The sequence below is a fragment of the Agelaius phoeniceus genome, chromosome 3 (assembly GCF_051311805.1).
Source record: "Agelaius phoeniceus isolate bAgePho1 chromosome 3, bAgePho1.hap1, whole genome shotgun sequence".
NCBI classification, from domain to species: domain Eukaryota; kingdom Metazoa; phylum Chordata; class Aves; order Passeriformes; family Icteridae; genus Agelaius; species Agelaius phoeniceus.
This window is the reverse complement of record NC_135267.1, coordinates 93,299,202-93,321,167: the sequence shown is the minus strand read 5'-3', so window position 1 is coordinate 93,321,167 and position 21,966 is coordinate 93,299,202. Positions and strand designations below refer to the sequence as shown.

General features: G+C 39.6%; 1 protein-coding gene across 5 annotated transcripts in view; it reads right to left on the bottom strand.

Moving 5' to 3' along the window:
• Nucleotides 1-11,687: 11,687 nt before the first annotated feature.
• The window catches only part of SYT14 (synaptotagmin 14), a 96,675-nt gene continuing 86,396 nt past the window's right edge, over nucleotides 11,688-21,966 (bottom strand). For all 5 annotated transcript variants that reach the window (XM_054629880.2, XM_054629879.2, XM_077175868.1 and 2 more), the window contains one exon: nucleotides 11,688-21,378. In XM_054629880.2, the coding sequence (XP_054485855.1) occupies nucleotides 21,065-21,378 (314 nt within the window). In that variant the 3' untranslated portion in view covers nucleotides 11,688-21,064. The remainder of the gene's footprint in view (nucleotides 21,379-21,966) is intronic.

Genomic DNA, 21,966 nt, shown 5'->3' with positions numbered 1-21,966 from the left:
CAGGATGCACTTGGCTCAGGGGGGGTTTAGGTTTCAAAACGCTCCAGTGTCCCGAGGGCAGAGGGTGCTCCTCTTGCTGCAAACTGCAGCTGAGAGCATTTCGGATTAGTTAACCTTTTTGAGGGGTTTCACACTGAGGAGGTGCTCCCAGTGCTATTATTGGGACTGAAGTCGGAGAGAAAAAGGAGTGCCGGTAGTCAGGCGGGGCTGAGGAAAAGCAAAGCCCTGCTGTTGCACAAGGAGACTTCCCAAATCACCAGGCAGTTCTCATCACTTGCTCTGCAAGAGAGGTACCAATTAAAAGCGCTTCCCCACTTAACTTTCACTCCCGTGCACAGCACATGCATGTCACTGGCACCGTGAGTGAGATGGTTTATGGAGTTAATTATATTGCATTCCTCACTTTTTGTCTGTCGAAGAAAGTAAACAAAACAAACACAAAAGTGTTTTGGAACAAAGAGCGAGTTGTCTCCCACTTTGCTCTGTGCTACTTTCCACGAAGAATGAGAGCTATTGTTATTCTTTTACAAGTTTCCTTCTAAGGGAAATAAACACCAAAGGTAGGATTCCAAGGAAATGACTCACAAATATTGGCAACAGGCTCTGAAAATTGGATCCAGTCTTCGCAAAAGCCTTTAGCAGAATACTAAACCCTCTTATTGCAAAATAAACTTTTCCCAGATGAGCTCCACATCAGCTCTGCAAGTGTGTGAGAGAGTGTGTGAGAGTGTGTGTGTGTGTGTGTGTGTGTGTTAGCACTGTAGACAGGAGCAGAACCCATTTCTCACATCTCCCCTTCTTCCCTCTGGGGCACCGCTGCTGATGCCATTTTTAGCTGGAAGCTGGAAATCTTTAATAACCGCCTGAGTCATCCCGGGGAGAGGGAGGGAAGGGATGTGCCTCACCTTGCCGAGCTGCAGGCTGCCCGCTGGCCGGCCCCACCCAGAGACCCCCGGCAGCAAGGGCCGGGCAGACGCTCTCCTGCAAGCCCCTCTGGCAAGAACATTTATCCTACAGCTGTAAAAATGAAGGGCAGAGCAGAGAAGGGATTTTTTTTTTCCTCAATCCCCTGACATTGAATCGAATTCAGCAGGGCAAGATCAGCCTCTAATAATCTGTTTTCAGTCACTGAGTTAGCCTTTCAGATGTGCAGAAGGTAACCATGCACCATGACTCATATTTTATTTCTTAATCAGGAATCCCAGGAACCGGGAATGCAGACACTGAAAAATCAGACAGCTGAGCAAAATCAGTGCGGCAGGATTACCATCTGCAAACAGAACAATCTACTTTGCATATTTATTTCTCAGCTGTTTAAAATTTTGAATCATAAATGCATATTCTGTATCACTTGTAATGCATACAGCCTAAATCGCTCGCACTCGCTCATGTTGGTTTGGGGGGTTTGTTTGTTTGTTTTGTTTTTGACGATTTAAATCTGGTTAGACAAGAGCAACAGAAATTGCAAACCTTACACAGAATTCCTTTGTTGCTTGCTTCTACTTAGACAAGCCTATTAAATGAAAGAAGCTGGTCCCCTCATTCATTTCCTTTGCAAATTCCTATTTAACCGCTCCAAATCGAGATGAAACAAACTGTGATGCTGGTCCAGAGTCAGATTTTTTTCTTTTTTTTCAGAGAGTCCCTTTACAGTGTGCCTGAAAGCAACTGGCAGCCAAGTACCTACTTAAGACTCTAAAGGTTGCATTAGTGGAAGTTTTGTGTCTGGTTCAAGGCATTGCCAGGTAGTTTCTAAAGCCTGTAATTCACTAAGTGTCCAACAGAAACAGCTTCCAACAGGACCTCTAAGTAAGGAGCCATGTTTATATAGACTGTCTGAGACATTTGAATTGTGCTGAACTCCAGCCATGGCTCAACCAGTTATAACCAGCTGTCAGGGTTGGGAAGGAAACCAGGATAAACCAGTGTGGTGTCGCCTTCCCGAATCTGCTGGCAGGGTGGCACAGCAGGCTGGGAGGTAGGAGCTGCTCAGACCCCACCTCACTGCAGTGTTAGTGGGTGAATTTTAATATTCATCATTCCAAGGCTGCTCATTTTAGTGACAGAAAGGAGGGATCAGCTGGGAAGTGGCGGCCGCTGCAGGGAAGGCAATGCAGAAGGATAAAGCCAAGCACATGATAGAAAACATTTAGAGATCCACAAGTCAAAAATCACTGTAATCACTTTGGCTGCCCCCTTTCTCAGCCTTTTGTTGTGCTCAGCTTTTTCCACTTTCCGGAATCCTCCTGAAGCAGCCAGAGCAGCCACAGCCAGAAGAGGCCAGCCAGGATCCAATGCTGCTCAGGCACCACTGCTTCTCCCCCTCTATGTCCTGTTTTTCTCTGGAACAGAAAAAAATCAACAGAAAATATCCCTGATCGTCTGCCTGGGTTGAGGCATCTGCAGGGAGCACCTTCCAGGAATGACTCTCACATATTTTGTAAAGATTAGGCATAAAAAGTTTAGTTACAGGATAAAAATCTCCCAGCCACAACAACGTGGCACAGCTGCAGTGAGGAGCTGGATAGGAAAGAGACTGGAGAGAGCCCACCTTGCTGTGGGACAAGGGGGGTTGATTTAAAAGCATATTTCAGAAAGTTTTCATTCCATAGTAAATACTTGCAATGCCCATGAAACACCTTAGGAAAGGAGAAATGTCTAAGTAATGAAAAGATTATAAAATTATCTGTGCTGTTGAGTATCCATTTTTTATGCACAAAGTAGCTCATGAGGCAAGCAGGCAGCACGCATGACCTGTAATCAGCAGGAGATGCTTTTGGCAGGGATGGATTAGTCATTCACCCCTGTGCTCTGGTGACATCTCCTCAGAGAAAGGTTTTTTGGGGAAGCCTCACAAGCTCCAGTGCTAAGAGAACATAAAATTTTGATGCAGAACTTCATATTTGAGTGATTTTTTTTAATTTTTTTTTTTTTTTAGAATTTCAGCATTTGAGTAGATTCTTACTTACATGACTTTTCCTATTCATTTCTCAGTCTCCTTGCCAGCCTCCCTGTTTTCAGACTTCAACTTTTACGACCCATAAGAGTAAGCAAAAAAAAAGATCAATTTAATCAAAATATAACAGGCTTTTTTTTATTTTCAATTTACACTGCAGACCCAAAACCACTAAGTTGTTTTTTTTTTTTTTAAATCAAGCATTTTAAATTCAGTTTTGATTTTAAGCCCAATCTATTGATTTAATTGCTAAGGGAAAAATAATCTCTAAATATTTATATCATATGAAATAATTATGCAACCGCTGTCCTTGGACAGATAATATTCAGCTAAGATCTGCATTCAATTATTTAGCTGGTGCTACACAAAGTGATTATTCCTTTTACTTGAGCAGTAGCTTAAAAAAACTTGAAGTTGTTCTGAGAATTAATTTTCAACTAAAGAACTGTTTTGAGACGTGTGTCCTCATGGAGGCTGGGAATGTAGCTCTGTGATCCACACCAGTGGTTCTTCCTCCAGCACTCACAGTTGGTTTTATTTAAAACTTCATTTTTTAGGAGTGTTTTTACTGCCATGAGCAGGGTCTGTTTATAAGGACAGTGCAGTCCAGTGTGGATGACACTCCCAGGGAGCAGGAAGGACCAGGTGTCCTGGCAGAGTCCCCAGTGCATGCTCAGGGCAGGAAGTGCAGACCCAGGCGTGTGTGGAGAAGGGGAACACATGGGTGTGCTCCAGCTGGAGCAACCCAGGATATTCCCCCTGCTCCACAGGTGAAAGGGGTGCAGGAAACCAAGTGCTGGGCCCCTCACTGATGATGAGAATTTACTTTCCTCTGTCCCAGACCAGAGTAGTCTCCAATGTCCAGAAAGGAAGACAGTGTTATGTGTGGGAGGGACAGCATTTTCAGAGCAGGATCTGGTGCAATGGCAATTACCCAAAGCTGTTCCTGCTTGGCTACTCCAAAACCTCCTCACAGCTCCTGCACAGCTGTGTCAACCCTCTTGTTTATCCACATGGTGTGTCCTGGACTATATGTAAGCTCCAGGGACTGGGAGATGCCTAAGCTAAGTCCTGTGAAGTTTCCTCACTGCTGTGAGTAATGGCTAGAGACAGGCAGTTGCTTTGGTTTAAACAAACCTGTGCAGCAGTACTCATGGTTTCAATCAAATGCACTACTCCCCAGATTTAACAAAAATACAAAAAAAACCACCAAACTAAAAACCAAATAAAACCCCCCACAAAACAAAAAACAAACAAACAAAATACAAAACAAAACAAAAAGAGAAAAAAGAAGATATGGAGAGGCAGTTGTGTATTCCTTTATATTTTCAAGGGTTTACAGTATATTGACACTCACTCCAGTGTCCATATCCACATTCAGTTACATGTGCAGCAGCAAAGACACTGTATATCCAGTCCTTCTCATGCATGCACTCTGGAGCAGAATAGTGACTCTTTTTTTTTGCTAAAAGGAGAGAGATTTTTAAACTTCAATATCAGTTCATCCATCAAACCACCAAGAAAAACTGAACAATTATCAGCTTCAGTTCAATTATTCAGTTGAATCATTTTTGTCATTGCAATGAAATTGCAGCATGAACTCTAAAATAAAATTTAGATCTCATGTTAAATCTCTCAAGTATTTTTTGGCTCCAGCTTAGCTGCTGTTCCATGCTGCAATCAAAGATTCGTTTCCCTCCCATGTCTACTTCTTCTTGACACATTCCTGCTCAGCATCCCTCTCGGTTACACATGCTCTCTGCTTTTCACAAAAGGAGGAAAAGACTTTCCTCTCTCTGCTTCCAAGGGCCAGGCAGTGCCAGCCCAGCTCCCATTGAGCAGCTCCTGGAGCTCACCTCGCTCCATGAATAGTTTCTCTGAGCTCAGCCCCAGTGGAGCTGGCACAACCTGGCCTCCAGGAGAAAGATCCAATCAGTCCAAAGACAAAATCAAGCTCACAGCAACGGTGCAGGCCACAGCTCTGAGAGGCACCAGCCCAGCTTGGGGACAGCCAGAAGAAGGTGCCAAGTTTCTGTTACATCCCAGGAGAAGTTTGCACAAGGTTACTGGAGGATTACAAAAACTCTAAGGGAGATTCTTTGGCAGTTCTGTGCTCGGGCAACTTATTTTTATGAGCTTGGGAAATATATCCTAGCTGTCTTTAATAGGAATGCATGGCAACCTCTGAAGGATTTATCATCTTAAAAGAGAAATCACAACAGCTAAAAATCTGGATACTGAGAAATGTACCATTCAATTACAAAGCAAATTATATGGGTCTCCTGTGTGTGGTTCTGCTCTCAAAAAGCATCAGCAGCTTCCTGCTACTTTACAGACATGTAATTCCTTTACTTAGAGAAGCACACAGTAAATCAGAAATAAGAGATCCTCAAGAAAAATATTTTGGCAGTAATTCCAGATCTGAGGGGCACAAAAGGAGTTAAAAACCAGCAGAGCATAGCCAACAGTTGAGAAATAAGTTGGTAAAAGTTATTCTGGGAGCAGTGGGTCACAGTAAGTTAAACTGTGTACTATGTTTGTTGTCTGAAATTATTCCAAAAGCAAAATTATTCCAAGGGAGAAGGATAAATATCCTGGAATAATCCAAACCAAAAATCAAATATAAAAGGAAGAATAATATTTCATTGGATTCCAAGTCCATGTAATCTTGAAGGAATTAACCACTTGCCCAGGTTTTGCTGTCTATTTGTTTCTAAGGACTGAGACTGGAGAGGAAAGCATTAGGGGAATGCAGGGAATCTCAGACAGGGCACTAAAATTGAGTTACTCCGTTTACATACTGTGTATGCTTTTAAATAAAGTTGATTTTACCTTCCAAAATCTAATCCCAGTAATACAGAACACATACTGTGTTTCAAAGGATGCTTGTACAAAGGAAGTACTCTCTTTAATAGAAGCCCAAAGTTAAATATATAAATTTTAATGCAGATTTTGGAGAGGAGGTTCACTCTCAGGCCCACTATACTCTGTAGCAGGGCACTGGTTGGCCTAAGCATGATTCACCCAGTACCACTTGAGCCATTACACACAGAGGTGTAAATGTTACAGCTTGTAATAATTCCAGAGTTTCTGGACATAACTTGATATGTCAGATCCTTCTCTGTCAGTGTGCTGGGAACTACAAACCCACTATGAGCTTTAAATGAAGAGTAAATGCATAAAGAAGGTACAAATAAACCATTGCCTCTGCTAGTTTAGCAAGAATTTAGCTTCAACAGGTAGCATTACAAAATCACTGCTGCTCTGGGGGGCTGTCCTGATGCAAGGCAGCACACTGTATCCGGAATTTCAAGTCCCATATTGAAAAATTTAAGCACCCATATAAAGTTTGACTTGCATATTTTTTTAATCTCTGAAGTAAATACCTTCCTAGGCATTTTAAAGGCTGTTTCTTTTAAAGGGACTTCTCCAATTCAGCTGATAAAGTATCCTGCACTAAATGTGGTTTAAAACAACAAAATGCAACCCCCTCTGAACACACAGTAACTTATATTTGGGCTTCAGCTGGCTGACACAATTCTTTTTACTTGGAGAGCTTCAAAGGCAAACAATTCTAGTATCTGTAAGGCATCAATTTTCCCTCATGTTTAGGCTGTCAAGGACTTTTCCAGTCATGCCCCTTTTTCCAACCTTTATCTATATTTAGAAATAAATATCCTGAAGAACTTATGGATATGGATATACCTATCTGTGGAAAACAGCAAGTCTGGAGACTGTCTTCTCACCCAGCCTAACTGAAGGGCTTAATAAATTTGTTTGAAATTATTCTGCAAACCAGCAGATTGTTTGAGATTAAATAGCAGGCAAGATATCCCCAATTTAGTTGGGTCTAATGTAAGTCAATTCAAGTTAGATAAGGATTTCTTTACTTGCTTAGTGGTTATTTCCCAGTACTGATGTGAGGGTTATTCCTAAAATACATGGACCAGCTACTCCTCCTACAGGTCAACACACTGAGGTCTCCATTGGTAAGAAAATGGTTCTGGTGTTTCAGAAGGTGGCATATTTTTTTTTTTTTTTCAATGCCCCAGCCTGATTACAGGCACCAAATTATTTCTGGAGGCAAAGCAGCATTTTCAGCTACCCCTTGCAGGAGAGAAAGAACCATGATCTCAATCGTTTGTATTCATTAAAGATCCTCTAACACGTTTCATAACAGTAGGTTCTTTAACCCCAAGGCTTTGGCCAAATTCCAACTCAATTACTGTCTACCTGAAAATTCTCCCATTAAATTAGGATTGATGGATTTGTCTCCTCCCTTAAACTGGTGAGCAGCCATGGCTGTGAAGAGCTTTCTAGGCTTCATCTTCAAACTGATTTCAGGGTTAGGTTAGGATCATCAGTACACTCACGTGACCCAGGACTATACACCAAAATTAGTACTTGTTAACATTTCAAAAGGACATTATTAATTAATTAATTAATGTGAAAAGCACAACTCCACACTTTTTCAAGAAAACAAACCAGAAAAGATCACATGCAATAAACTTGCTGAGAAGTCCACTGGCAAATGGAGTAAGTGGATACAAGGGAAGGCCGGAGATCTAACTGCAGACCAACACAACGTGTTAACATTGTTTCAGATCCACTCCTGGGATAAACAACAACATTCCCAGTTTTAGTAGAAGGCAGAAATGTTTGTCATCCAGTGGTTACATGGACTATAAATTCATTGACTCATTTTACAGCTTTTGTTCTTTGATGGCAGCATTTGCTGGGGATGCTTAATTTGGTTTGTCCAGAATGACAATGAACAGTTGAAGGCATGTCTGCCTACTGAGAAAGCTTTCAGTGAAATGTTCTCCATAATTAGAGAGGGTGGGAGATGCACTCAGAGAACAATTCCTTGAAATATTTCTGGCAATGAAAGGTTTGCTCAAGTGTGGATCACCCCATTCCATGGAAAAGCCAGGAAGGGAGCAGTGCAGCAGGTCTGTGAGATGTGCAGTGGTTTGGATACGAGCATCCTTGGAACTTCACAGGTTGTCTGGAAACACCTGCCCCTGATTTACCTTCAGTAATTGCTCTCTCTCAGCTTCCTATGGTGCTGATGCTCCCACGTGCTCACACACAACCTCACCTCCTCCCAAAAGGCTCCCCAAAAGGGGTCCAAGCACCAGCAGCAGCAATCCTTCTGCTCTTGTGTCAGATGGCAAGGGCAGCCTAGGACCTTGAAGGGGGTCCTGCTGTGGGATGAGTATTCTGGGAGTGGAAGATAAGGGGAAAAAAAAAGAAGGAATGTTGTTGGAGAATCCCCAAAATAACATTAACTGTATTAAAAGGACAGAATTTTAAAATATGACAGTGCTATACATTTTTGAATTGATTTTTTTAAAGGATGAATTATTATACTAGAAACAAATAGTGATTTCTGTCCTATCAAAATTACTCTCTGGTGTTCCAAAAGCATTTAAATCTGCTTCTGCCTGCACCTATGGATTTAACTTTTAACAACTTTTACCAGATTTTTTTTCAAAATAAGATGAGAAGCATTTGGTTTTATTCCACTAGGCAACAGTCAGCTGTGTAAAATGCCTCCATGCTCAGCAGAGCTTCCTCAGGTAGTGATTTCCATGTTGTATTTAGCTGAGATAAGCACGGATTGGGGGGAAGGACAGCTCAGCTCCAGCTGTGCACTCCCACCCCCCTCCCTGTGCTGGCACTCATTTAGGTTCCAATTCAGTCACACTGGGGAACTGATCTCACTGAAAACTAAAGAAGTCTTTTTAGGTTTTATCCTGATCCTTCAGTGACTCTTGCTGATAGTAAGCATAACTGAAAGCCTGCAGAACTGAGGTATTCAGCAAATGTATTTGGCATGTTTAAGCATAAGCAGAAAAGCATTCTTCTGGATATAGTACCATAGGCTGCAATATAGTAATGCTTTACAAACCACTTCATGCTATCTTTCCAAGATGTGCATCAGTTTCACTGATTAATTTACTAGTCTGACAGGTCATTGGCTGCCTGGATATATCAATGACGTGGCAGACAACAGGAGTTTTAGCGATGAGAATAGGAATGGCAGAGCTGTGGGTGACAGTACTTGGTATTTGCTGGCAAGCCCCATGTGAAGAAGCTCAGTTAAAAACCCAGATGAGGAGACACAGAAGGACTCCATCAGAGGTGTCTGCTTGGCTGCACGGTGACAGATGGCAAAGGCTGAATGGTTAATGCCATTTCTCAGCCTACTGGCCTGGCTTGTGCTCCCAAGTGCTTTATACAGTCTCAGGAAACTGCAGCAAGTGTGTGTGATGATTTGCCACTGAGGCTTACTAAGATCTAGCTACATATTCATGACCTTTAGCCTAGCTGACTGATTTGGAGCTTTATCAAACAGCTGATTATGTGGCTTTTCCTTTTCCTGCCTATTTTTTTTAATATAAATATGAATGAATTCTGCATTCTGTATCTCCCTGATTTCCTAAGAATGCCAGACATTTTCTGGCGAAGACATTAATTAGCAAAGGCTTGTGTGACTGACGTTTCAGTCTATTGGTACTTTAGGTCTCTGCAGATGAAAATGCTGTGGTGCCATGGGAAATGTGTACTTAACTGTAACAGCGAAGGGAATACAACTCTGGTCTCCTTTGGCATGTTTAGGCTGCTCCTTTTCTGAACTGTTGAACCACTGCAACAAGAACTGACATCACAGGATATCAGTTTAGATTTGATTACTATTATCTCTTATACCCACACTCACTACATTTGTAAAGCTCGGTCAGCCTGGTATTCTGAATTTCTGTTTGCAGTTAACCTTTAAGTGCAAACAGGGGGCCACAGTGACTGGACTCTCTTCATCACAATTCTTGAAACCTGGACTTTCTCAGACAGGAATGGAAGATAAAGTTTTCCTACCTCACACTAGCAAAATTAAAAGTAGAATATAATTTTTGCATAATGCAATGAAATAATATGAAAGGCTATGAGGGAAATTATATTCTGCCTCTAAAATATACATATTAGTTCAACATGATCTTACGCAATTTGACAAGAGGATTTTCATTATTAATAAGATGAAATGTAAGGCTTCTAATTAAGCAGAAAACAAACCAGTGTAAACTACACTCAGAACACACAAACCTATTAGGTTTTAAATTTAATAATAAATAATTTATCTAAAACCCAGCTGACTTGTTGCATGATGTTACCTGATGAGGTTTTATTTAATTTCTGCAATTTTTCTTCCTTCTATCCTTACTATTCTTATGCCAAAACAACAGTAAGTTTGGTTTTGAATCCCTACGCTGAAATGCTACTCAATAAAATTATCAGGTAACAAATAGCAAGAGTATACAACAAATAGCCTTAGCAAGAGTATCACTCATTTGGGAGGGCTAATTTACAAGTAAAATGAAATGTCTAATATGAATAGAACACCAAATTAGAACTGCACTGTTGGACTGTAAAAACAAAAATACCAGAGAACAAAAATTACAGATTTCATCCAGAAAAATGCTAAATAGTCCTTGCCCACAGGAACCTTCAGTACCAAGTAAGTAGTGACTTCCAAAGGATTTTAAATACTATCTAATGTGGAATTTGCCACATGAAGACAATTACTCAGAGAAAACCTTTGACAGGTAAAGTAGTATCTGCCTAAAAGTGGCGTAACTTGGCTCTACCTGTCTGGAGCAATTACTGTTTCATAACAAACTAATTGCCAACTATGAGCATTACACATAATTCTGAGCATTACATTACAAGTAATTCTCAGTTACTTGTATGAAGCATGGGTGACTGCAAGGTACCACACATGCAGCTGAAGCTGTGTAGTGACTCTTTTTTCTGTGATCTTTCAGTAGAAAATGGCCTTTCATAATTGGTGACCAACTGTCAGTCAACAGCTTCTATTTCACTTATTCTGCCCTGTTCTCATAGCTACACAAATCCTCATTTGAAAGTGAATATTTTTCATATTATCAACTGTTAACAAATCTTATATAATCTAGAGGCAGGCACTCCTGAGTTGCTATTTTTTTCTGACTGACAAGGATACCAAAGGTCTTGGGACATCTTCTGAAGAATATGGTCACAGGTGCTCTGTTCAAAGTTTCTCAAACACCAAAAATGTACCATCTGCATATAGAATGTCATGTTACTTTTGGCTGTATAGCCTTTGGAAAATGCTAGCCTTAATGGCAGCAAGTACCATTTCATCTCATTTGCAGGAGTTCTAGGATTTGCACGGATGGTGATGGTCCAGAGAGTCAGGATCATACAGCAAAGAAATTCACCCCTCTCTCCATTTTCATCTGATAAAAGTCACTGGGCTATGCTCCTTTCATCTGCAGAAATGGGAAGAAACAATAAAAGCTTTTTATACTAAGTGTTCCCACATTTAGGATAGGAAAAAATGCTTTAATTTTTCTACCAATTCTTTTTTCATGCATGTTAGTAGGTATTAAAACATACATATATTCACTCACCTCCTAAAGCTGAGCTTCCATGAAAGCCCAGAAACATTTTTCCTAATAGGGATCACAAAAATCATCAGAGTACAGAAGATCTAAGTAGGGTCACAGAAAAATTATCATTGTTACTTGTGGCAAGTGTTCTTTCATGTTTAAATCAAGCCTCAATTATTTCATCCTACTTATTCTTTAGAAAGCAGAAGTTAAGCATAAATATGCTGGATGAGATCTTTTCTGAGAAATGCATGTGGGACAAAGAAGCAAAGAACCACAGATGACCCCAGAAGGAAACTGTATAAAGTCAATCAGAATGATCACCTGAGTGTGTCTTTATTTGCCAGTATACACATCATATTTGTTAGAACATTGTCACACTGGTTAATTTAAAGTTCTCTAAGCAGAAGGTTCATGACATCAACAAAGACTGTGGGGGATAGAAAGGGAATCAGGGAAACTTAGGAAATTTGTAAACAGAGCCAAAATGTGTGTGAGGGCTAGGATTACCTTGCCAAAATTAAAAAAGATTTTTTTCTTTAATGCAGACAGCGGTTCCAGAGGTTGACCAAACGTTACTATCTTCTGAACAGTGAAGTCTGGTTTTGTTTACAAGGTAATGAAATCCAAAGGAAAGTGACAACAAAAGGTATTAAAAGTGATTTTTCCTTTTTTTTCAAATACTTTCCAGCAATTAAATTCACATGCAAAAAGCTGATTTCACGTACAGAAAATACTTTGAAATATCCAAAGTCCTCAAACTGACAAAAATACATTTCACAGAGATAGAGTAAACAAAATACAAATCCACAGCTGCAAAGTTTCAGATATGCAAAATGACTATTTTAATTTTGTGACAGATCCAAGGTTATAGCATGTTTCAATCAAACTAACATGGGACTGAAGTTACCTGTGCTGTACAGGTAAATACAACTAAAACCAGCTGGTGGCATTCTGGCTCTCCCCAGAAAAGGTATGGGATGTGTATGCTGAAAGTCCAGGGTTTATTTTACAGAAAGAGAACTGACAACATTAAACTGATCTTGCACACTGGAAACCCTCAAGATTAATATACAGTAGCACAAAAATGATAAAAGTAGTTTTTTGCTAGGTAATAAGAAAGAAACCAAAACAAGGAGTATCTGACAACACTCAACTGGAGATACCATAGATACAATGTGACACTTAATTATAAATCCCTCTGGGGACTCAGAGTCTGACACACCATGTGCAGATCTGCACACTCATCACCAGAGCTCCTGTTCTCACCTGATGTGGGCTGAAATGCCATGAAACGTATGTCTTCATCTGGATGGTAATGACAGCTTCAAACAAAGTTCTCAGCCTTTAATAAGCTGCATAAACAGCTGCAAACAGTCATTTGCTCTAATTATGTTACTGTCAAAATGTAAAAAAAAAAAAAAAAAAAAAAAAGGCAATTTTTTAGGAGAATTTTAATTACTGCTTATTCAATTTTAAAAAGGAACAAAACAGAAAAGCAGCTCAAGGAATACTGAAAATCTGTATGAATTCAGTCACAGGTATTAGTTAAGGGCACCAAGGTTCTGTACAGAAATGAAATATGAAAACAAAAAAAAAATTCAAGAAAGGAAATAAGCACTGATACTTCACCTCTAAAACATTTAGCAAAAATGCCTTTTTTTGTGTGTGCATATAATTAGGAGCATGGTTGATAACACAACTGCAATGTACCCATTTTCTACAATCTTTGACTGATATATAAAAATAATTCTATGACTTCTGAGACAAACAGGACTTGCAAATATAACTTATTCCCGTTATAACTGTGCTTGGTGTCTTAGATGTTTAAGGCTATACATGCATTGAAATTTAAGGAATTTCAGGTTGAAACAGTAGTCGAAAACCGTGTTATATTACAGAAGTTGTACAATGAAGGGACACTGGTAGGAAGGGTACATACGATGCAGCATCAGTCTGTTCCTGTGAGACCAGCATACACCAGATAATTATTGTACAACACCAGGACTTAAGACACAGGAAAGCCAAATCTGTTCTTAAAGCAGCACACTTCAGATATAGGTAGAACATGGTAAACCAAGCTAATCTGACAGCACTTACTGACTGATATTTTTGTTTGTGATAGGATTTTGATTAAAATGCACCAAGAAACACAACCCAAACACTTTACTACTGATACAACAATGCACATCCAGTCAGAAAAGAGGTATTTGGAATTCTCAGCTGGGAGTCACATTTACAGAGGCCTATTTTATATTTGTTAACAGAGATCCATCATATCATTTTTGTCTTTAAGTAATTGCAAGTCCAAACATAATTTGTCCAAATAATTAGAAACAGGCTTGGTTCTTTGGTTAACACCATGTGACTTACATCAGACACAGGAATCAATTAACAATAAACAGCCATATGAGGAAGTTTTTTGGATGGGGGGCGGGGTGGGGGAGAGGAAGGAAAGGGGAAAACTTCAAATTCAAAGAAATGCATTGTGTCAAACTGAACTGCCCTTTGAAACCTCCTGGACTAGGAATAATCAGTTTAAGACATCTCTTGGGTTGCAGTGACATTGCTTACACACCATAACTTCAGTTTCTCTACAGATTAGGTTTCATACAAAAGAAGGAAGGCACCGAGTGCATCGGTGACGTACAGGCAGTATAAAAGTATGCAAGAAAATGCTACATACTGTATATTTCATACCTTTTAGAAATGTGGTGAAAGTGTGCTATCTCTATGCAATATAATGCTTCACAAATCCAATTCCTTATATCCCAATGAAAGAATGAATTAAAATGTGGAACACATTTTAATAATCTTGCTGGTAACAGCACAATTCAATATTTGTATTCACTAAGATCAGTTATTAGCTTAAAGCCACCAGAAAAACAAGTTCAAAATCACTGAAGATCAAGGGAACTATAATCTAAAACTATATTTTGGGACAGAGCCAGCAGCCTTTACTCATGACAGATGTTCCACTAAGAATGGAGAGGAGGCTCAGTTTTACCACTGTTATTCATGTTAATAGTGCCTTTCTCTGAGACATCCCCAGGATTAGATGGAAGTGCTTACAGGGAAAGGTCCTACACAGCATGAAAGACATCTGGTTAAACCAGGACCTGAGTAAAAGGCAGAAGGTTCAGGCCCTTAGTCATTATATTAGCACTTTTGATTGCGTTAACAGTGATATAGCTTGCTCATAGAGCATTTAATTTTACATTGTTAAATCATCTTATATAAAAATAGGTAAGAAAGCTCTGTAAGAAAGTATATATACTATATAAGGAGAAATCTCTCCTTAAAAAAAGCAAATAAAGGGAAAAATTGAATAAAAGGTTTCACTAATTACACTTTGTCATGAAAATCACATTAAAAACATTTATCATAAACGAAACAGTACTGAGCACTAATGAACCTTGTGGTTTACTGGAAAGGACAGCAAACTAGCTGTATAGTAAAAAAAGATCATTGCTCTATGTCCTTTTTTGTAAATATTCCCTAATACATTCAACTGCTTAGAAATTTTCTTAAAATGTCATAATAAGCCATTTGCAAAATTGACCATCAAAACTGGTTCAAAGCCCTGCTCCTTGCTTGTACTATGGCCTAGAGATTACATCTCAAAGCTATGTGAATGCTTCTAGTTAATTCTGCAAAATCATTCAAATTCATGCTCTGGAAATGAACAAAAAGTTAAAAAGCAATCCACTTTAGACCCTCAGCAAGCAATCAGTGTCCACGGGGTTTGCAAAACACAGAAAAAAAAATATATTCATACAATGGGCAAGACCCTTGTTCTCAGAGACAAGAGAGAAAAGGATGACATTAATTACATCCCTGAATGTCCATGAGGTATTCCTTCAGTGGTATGGTATTACTGCTTCTGCTCTCCTGAGTAGGGCCTTTATGCCAGCTCGACCAGTAGATGCTTCCAAGGAAATGAATTAATCCTTCTTGCTATAAGACAGCTTTGCCTTTGTCTGAGCAGAGCTGTCTCCTGATCTTCATTCCTACAGGAGCAGTACCAGCCACTTTCCTGGCTCCTGGCCCATTCTTAGCATAAGGACCATGTACCTATATCCATCCAGCATAAGCCTGATCCAGCAAAACCTGATCCAGCATGTACCAGGTCCATCCATTACTTCAGCCACACCACATAGGAACTAAGCTTGCCAGCACTAATAATTGTGCCATATTCAGGTAGACATAATATAAGCAGATACTCGTGCATAAGATTTCTGCATAGTCTGCAGAAAGGAAGAAACCCTGCTTGAATTTAAGGAGGGGCAGTGATAAGTTCTTAAGGCTAAACTAACCCATGTCACTGTAGGACAGTTGGCACTTGCCCTACACACCCAAGGCAAATAAAAAACCACCTACCCTCTGTAAAACACACTGGTTTAGAAGCCACACAACGTCCACAGAGACCAGCACTGCTCTGAATGCATGAATTTCACAACTCACACGTCACAGTTTGTCTGAGCAGGGCACTCCGAGGGCCACAGGGTTCCAAGAGAGGAATATGAGTCACTGCTACTGTAAGGAGCCATCTCTTATTTTAATGCTCTCGTTTTCCGATGACATCTCTTCAATTGGTGATTCACTGACATGGAAATGCTCCTGTGACTCTTCTTCCCTCAAGAACTACCATCAGAACAAAGTAGTCTGAAATCCAGTTGTGATGTACTACAAAATCTAGCAGTTGAGTTAAAGACCAAAAAACCAGAACATTCTTGATGGCTTCTTCTAACAATAAACATTGCTGAATATTCCAGTTAAAACGATCAAGATGTTTAGGGACTGCTTTAACATTTTTAATAAGAAGTTTATAAAACATATTTCAAAAGCTGAGGAAAAGAAGAAACAAAAATAAGAGATAATGATTAAATAACAAGTTTGTGGCAGTATCTGGATGTTTGGTATTTTGCCTCCATTCATAACTGAATCATATTTGACTGTGTTGCAGGTGCCAGGCTGTACCACCCCTCTAACCTACCAGTCCTATTGCTCTTCACACCTTCAGGGTGAGGTCTGCTTTTCTCTTGAAGCCTGTGGGCTCCTCTCACTAGCATTAATGGCAGGCAGGCATGCACACCAGTGGGAAAATTAAAAGGATGTTAACCTGTTACTGAGAATTCAGCTTCAGAAGGAAGTCAGTCTGCCTTACAACCAAGTGACAAGTCAGAATTTTAAGACTACTATAAACAGGACAAGTGTTTTTCCACCAGAAAAGTGTCATAAATGGAGGGCTCAATACAACTCTGAGTTCAGTGAAAGGGCATTCTGTTGTTAGTTTCAAGCTGGAACAGCTCAGGCCAGAAGACCTGCCCTCAAACCTCATTCCCTGACCTTATCCCAGACTTTTTGTTAGAATTGGGATGTGTAAGAGTGATCTGTACTCAATTTCTACATGAAAATGTCTCCCTCAAAGAAGTTTTCTTCTTCTCATTTGCTATATTAAAACTGATGGTTTGCATTTTAGAAATCTTTGGGAGTTGGAGAGGTGACAGAAATTTTGCACCAGTACCTTAAATTACAGTATCCCTTACGTCTAAGGTCCAGTGACTGCCACAGGCAGCTTTTCAGGGACATGGGGAGTTTGCAGGAGTGAGCCATTGGGGAGAAAAGAGAATACATCAAGAACATTGTAAACACAAATTTTAGACAACAAAATAATTTCTCCAAAGGTGTGAAAATGGGAAGGTACTGATGGGAAAGGTACTGATGCTGAAACTGCAGCTGCCACCAAAAGTCAATGACAAATTTACAGGTAAAAGAATTTCCAATAGTAAATGCCATAAAATCTTGTTTTCAGCTCAACTATTTTCTAAATTGATAATAATGTTTAGCTTCCAAAGCACAAATGTTCATTCCAAGGGCTAACCAAATTTCCAAATCTAATTATTAATGAGTTTAGTGGACTTCCATTTCATTTAGAAATTGTCATATTTCTCCCATAGTAGAGCTTACACCTTGCCTTGCTTCTGCCTTTGCGGTCAGACCTCACTGTGCAGCTATAGCGTGGACATCTCACATCCTGAGCATGAGGCAGCAGCACAGGGACCAAGCTTTGCATCTTCCCAGTGCTCCCCTGGTGTCCTGTGCCCCCTGGCTGAGCAGGAGCAGCAGGATGGCTCTGCTGCCCTTCTGCTCCACAGGACGGGAGACAGCGATGTCCTGCAGGCGCTGCACAACCTCTCCTCCTTCGGTGCATTGATTCCCTGCTTGCCTCTCCTGCCTTTCACAGCCTTGCCCTTAACAGAAAGGAACTGACCAACTTTTTCACATTTATAACACTTTAGGACGACCTGTGTGAAATGTTCTAAGCACTAAACCAAACAGATCATATACAGAAAGGATGCAATACTTCCAAGAAGAGAACCTGCACAAACGTCACTGTTCTACAATTATTTAAGGCTATACTGACAGGAAACAGATTCAATTCAAGATCTGCAATTTCTACATGGTTTGCCGGCACACAAAGTAGAACAGTAACTAATTTGATACATTTTTTTCAAGTACTTACTGTACTTTTGAACAAAGGCAAACAACAAAAAGCTATGAAAAAAACACAGCCAACTCTGGGGAAAATATAAGTGCCTCAAATTTGTTGCTGATACTTTGTTCTTCAGCAATTCTGTTCCATGCTTAAGCCCTAACTGAATGCACAAAACCACACTGTGTGTGCAAGCCCTTATGTAGGGTTTAAAAAACCCACAACAGATGAAGGCAGATTTCAAATACAAAGGTGTAGGTTTGCATAAGCAATGAAAAACAAAATTACAAACAAAACAAATAATAAGAATAGGTTCTAGGAAGAAAAAACCAACATGACAGCTATTGGTACTACAATTAACTCACAAATATCCCAAGGTGAATCCAACTATTGGGGTGACTGCTTTTGCACAGCAAATCCATGTTCTACTGTGTCAAAATGAAACATTCATTTCCATTCTTTAAACATTCAGTTTCTAGCCTCTGTACAGTATAAATCCAAGTAAACCAATCCTTCTTCTGTGAAGCACAGACTGGTCCTGAATACTTTAGGAAAAGTCCTAGAGAGAGATTCCTCTTCCCAAATGAGCCCAACACAGAGTACCATAAATCTCTGTTGTGTCTAAATTAAGATTTCAGTGCCTTGGAAATCTAAATGGTGAAATGCAAAGCTGAAGCAATGCAACCTACAAACAGAAACTCACATCACAACACTGTTTTGTTTAGTTTGGTTCTGTAAGAGGTTATTTGCTGCACCTTCCAAACTGACTTCTTCATTTGTTCAGTGATGATCTTAAGTATGTTCTCCACTGGAATTACCTGACCCAGTTCTTGCTGTTCAGTATTGTACATTATTTTAAATAACAAAACCTGTACAAAGAGACAACCATCAAGAGACAATTTTCAGTTTTAGGAAAGAGCATCTGAATATCCACAAACAGAATAGATAAAACCACCTCCACATCCAATGAAAAACTGCTTCACAACAGCTTCTATGTCATTGCTTCTATTATATGAAAGGCTGAAAAGATTGTGAAAATCTGAGCATTTTTCTTATGCATATTAGATTAATGCTGATTTTGTATTAAATTCTACACTCAACATTACATTTCTCAAACTGGACTAACAAAAGTGACTGAGAGAGACAACCTGCATTGTATAACTGCAAGACCATTCCTGTTTAAAGAAAGTTTTTGCATTATTTGTATTTAGTAAATAAAGCTTCTGTAAATGAAGCAGCAGTGCAATATCAGGAGGAAAAAACCCAAACCCCGAAGGTCTGTAATAAAGTTTAAGTCTTTAAATCAATAAAAACTGAAAGCCTGGCTCTGCAAATAAATCAGTCTAATGACACCAAATAAACCAAGATGTGGAATTACAAAATCCTTTAAAAAGGACTTAATGAAATTGTTAAATAGTGTGAGAATTTGAGAACCATGTGAAATATCTTTATTACAGCATACTCACCATCCCCAGTCCCACTGTACTTGACTGTCTGTATACCCCAAACCCAGGATTGTTCAAAGGTATTATAAAGGAATTCAAGAGGAACACATCTGTCTTAATGAGAACACTTGAGACTAACACTAATTGTCTCAACAAAATCCAACACTTTACTCTTCTACCCACCAAGTGCTACAATGGTCAGTGAGGTCTCATATTAGTAAGACATTACCATCATTCATAATAAAAAAAAATTGCTTGTTTTCTTTACAGGAACAATTAAACCTAAACAAAACTTGTAATTACAAGCAAAAAGAATATTTAAATTGGGAAGCTTTTTTAAAATACATCTACTCAGTAACTTATAATTTTAGTAATATGAATTGGATTCAGCAGTCAATAAATTGGTGTGAGTCCAGCTAAAAGCTTCGGGACAAATAGGAACCTCAGAAGCACTGATATTTCCCCAATTTTGGTGGATGCCAGGAGTGTTTATCTGGTGATACTGCAGCTTCTCAACTGCATCATTAATAAGCTGTGTTTCCCAACCTGAACATAAGCAAAGCAAACTTCTATTTTGTGTGTGAACATTCGTTCAATTGCTGGCAAATCACTAGAAAAATAACTTACTGATGTTCTCTTCTTCAAGAAGAAAGGTAAAAACCCCTGGTCTGCTCTCTACTTCCAACAAACAGCATATGGTAATGCCTAAAACAGCTCACAAGAGACCCGGATGGATACCTGTTTCAAGCAAAGCCATAGAGTATTTTGCATTCATCCAGAGTAGTTCAACTGCCACTACTTCCTTCACAGTCCTTCAACCTAACTTCCAACTGCTGACATTTTAAAGAAACCTGTATCAATTTGTTTAATGAAAATATATTTTAGTAAAGTCGTGCTCTATGAGCTTCCTACATTGGAATACATGAGTAGAGGAAGTGCTTTCAACAGAAAGTTACATAGTTTTACAGTACAACCTGTCTAAGGAGTTTTGGAAGGGACCAAACGAATGGTCTGGTCTCTTTGGATTAGGCAGAAGTACAGGCAAGAGGGAAAAACCCAATTTTTGCCATATATAGAGCTTGTTCCTGTCACAGATTGAAGAAACATTAGTTTGATGTCAAAGTTCACCTGATGCCCAAATGCCAGTATTTTTCAAACCAACTGCATATCAAAAAATGAAAACTTACTTTACCAAGCTCCTGGAAAGAAACTCAGTGCAAAAAACCAGTATATTTCTATTTGCTGTATTATTAAGTGTTCTTTCACAAGTGGTTTTTCTTTTTTTGCTTTTGCTTTACAGACCACTAAATTTTTCTGAAAGTGCAAACTATTGACCTTTAATCTGAATGCAGGCAGGTCAGAAGCTACAGTATTAAAGCAATACAAAAGGTACACAAGGAGGAGCTTACATTAATTTGGAGAACCTCGCACAAAATGTTTCTGAATTGAAAACCACAAAACAAACCCAAACAAATACAGCATCAGGTGGATGGGGAAGGGACCGCTATCGTATCTGTGTACAGCAAGGATCCTCTGACACCAAGGAAGTTCATGACACCAAGTGAAGATTCTGTATTAAATCCCACCATTTTGCAGGTTGTGCATCCTTTCCAATGGAATGTTGACCGCAATTTCCATTTTTTACTCCCCCAACGAATCTGCTGATTGCGACCAGGGACGATCGTCTTCCTGGGAGAACAAGCTCCCTTAGAACCACGGCTGCACCTTCTACCATCCATTAGGATTCCAGTAGAGTATGCCATCTACAGACTTGCTGTCCTTTAGATTCCTTCATTTCAGTCCAGTGGTTGAGTTCATCTTCTCCTGAGCTGTTGAGACCTAAGGAAATCCAGCCTATCATCTCTTTCCGCTTCATGCTGCGTTTGTTGTACACGGAGAGAATGAGCGTCACGTCCGAGAGCTGGAACAGCGCCACCTGGAAAACGAACGTCTCCTTGTACACCGGGTTCGGCTGCCCTCGGCGGATCGAAGTCTTGCACTTGGACATCTCCTGCCCCATCGAGTTCAGCAGTGTTAACTTAACATATGTATCTACAAAAGAAGTCACATGGTGGGACATCAGATAGCTTGGAGCCAGAGATTTGGAGAATGAGGTGTTTACAGAGAACAAGGATATGGGATATACCGGGATGGCTGAACACATGGAGAGATGACAAGTAAACAAAATATTACAAACACACTAACAAATGAACTAGCTCCAGCACTGTGTACATGGGTTAAGTTAAAGGTATACCTCATAATCCTCTTCCCATTGACCCCCCCCTTGTTTAGTGTAAAAAAACTTAAATTGCATTAACACTTAGCAAGCTCCAACTAGCCACAACACTGTAAGCACACCACTGAAATTTCAAAGAATATGGATAAACAAAGTGGAATAAAGGTAATTAATGAAGAGGGAAAAAAATTATGTCAAAATGCAGCAATGATATCAAAACAGCCAGGATAAAATGCTTAAGAATAATCTCTGCATGGATGTGGTTCTCATTTTGGGCTTTTCAGTTTTATTTATCTTGAAAACCAAAATGTAGCAAAGTGCATTCAAAGATGGCAGTTTACACAATACAAAAACCCCTATTATTTCCTAGATTCATGAAGGAATACATTTACTGCATGTTTTAA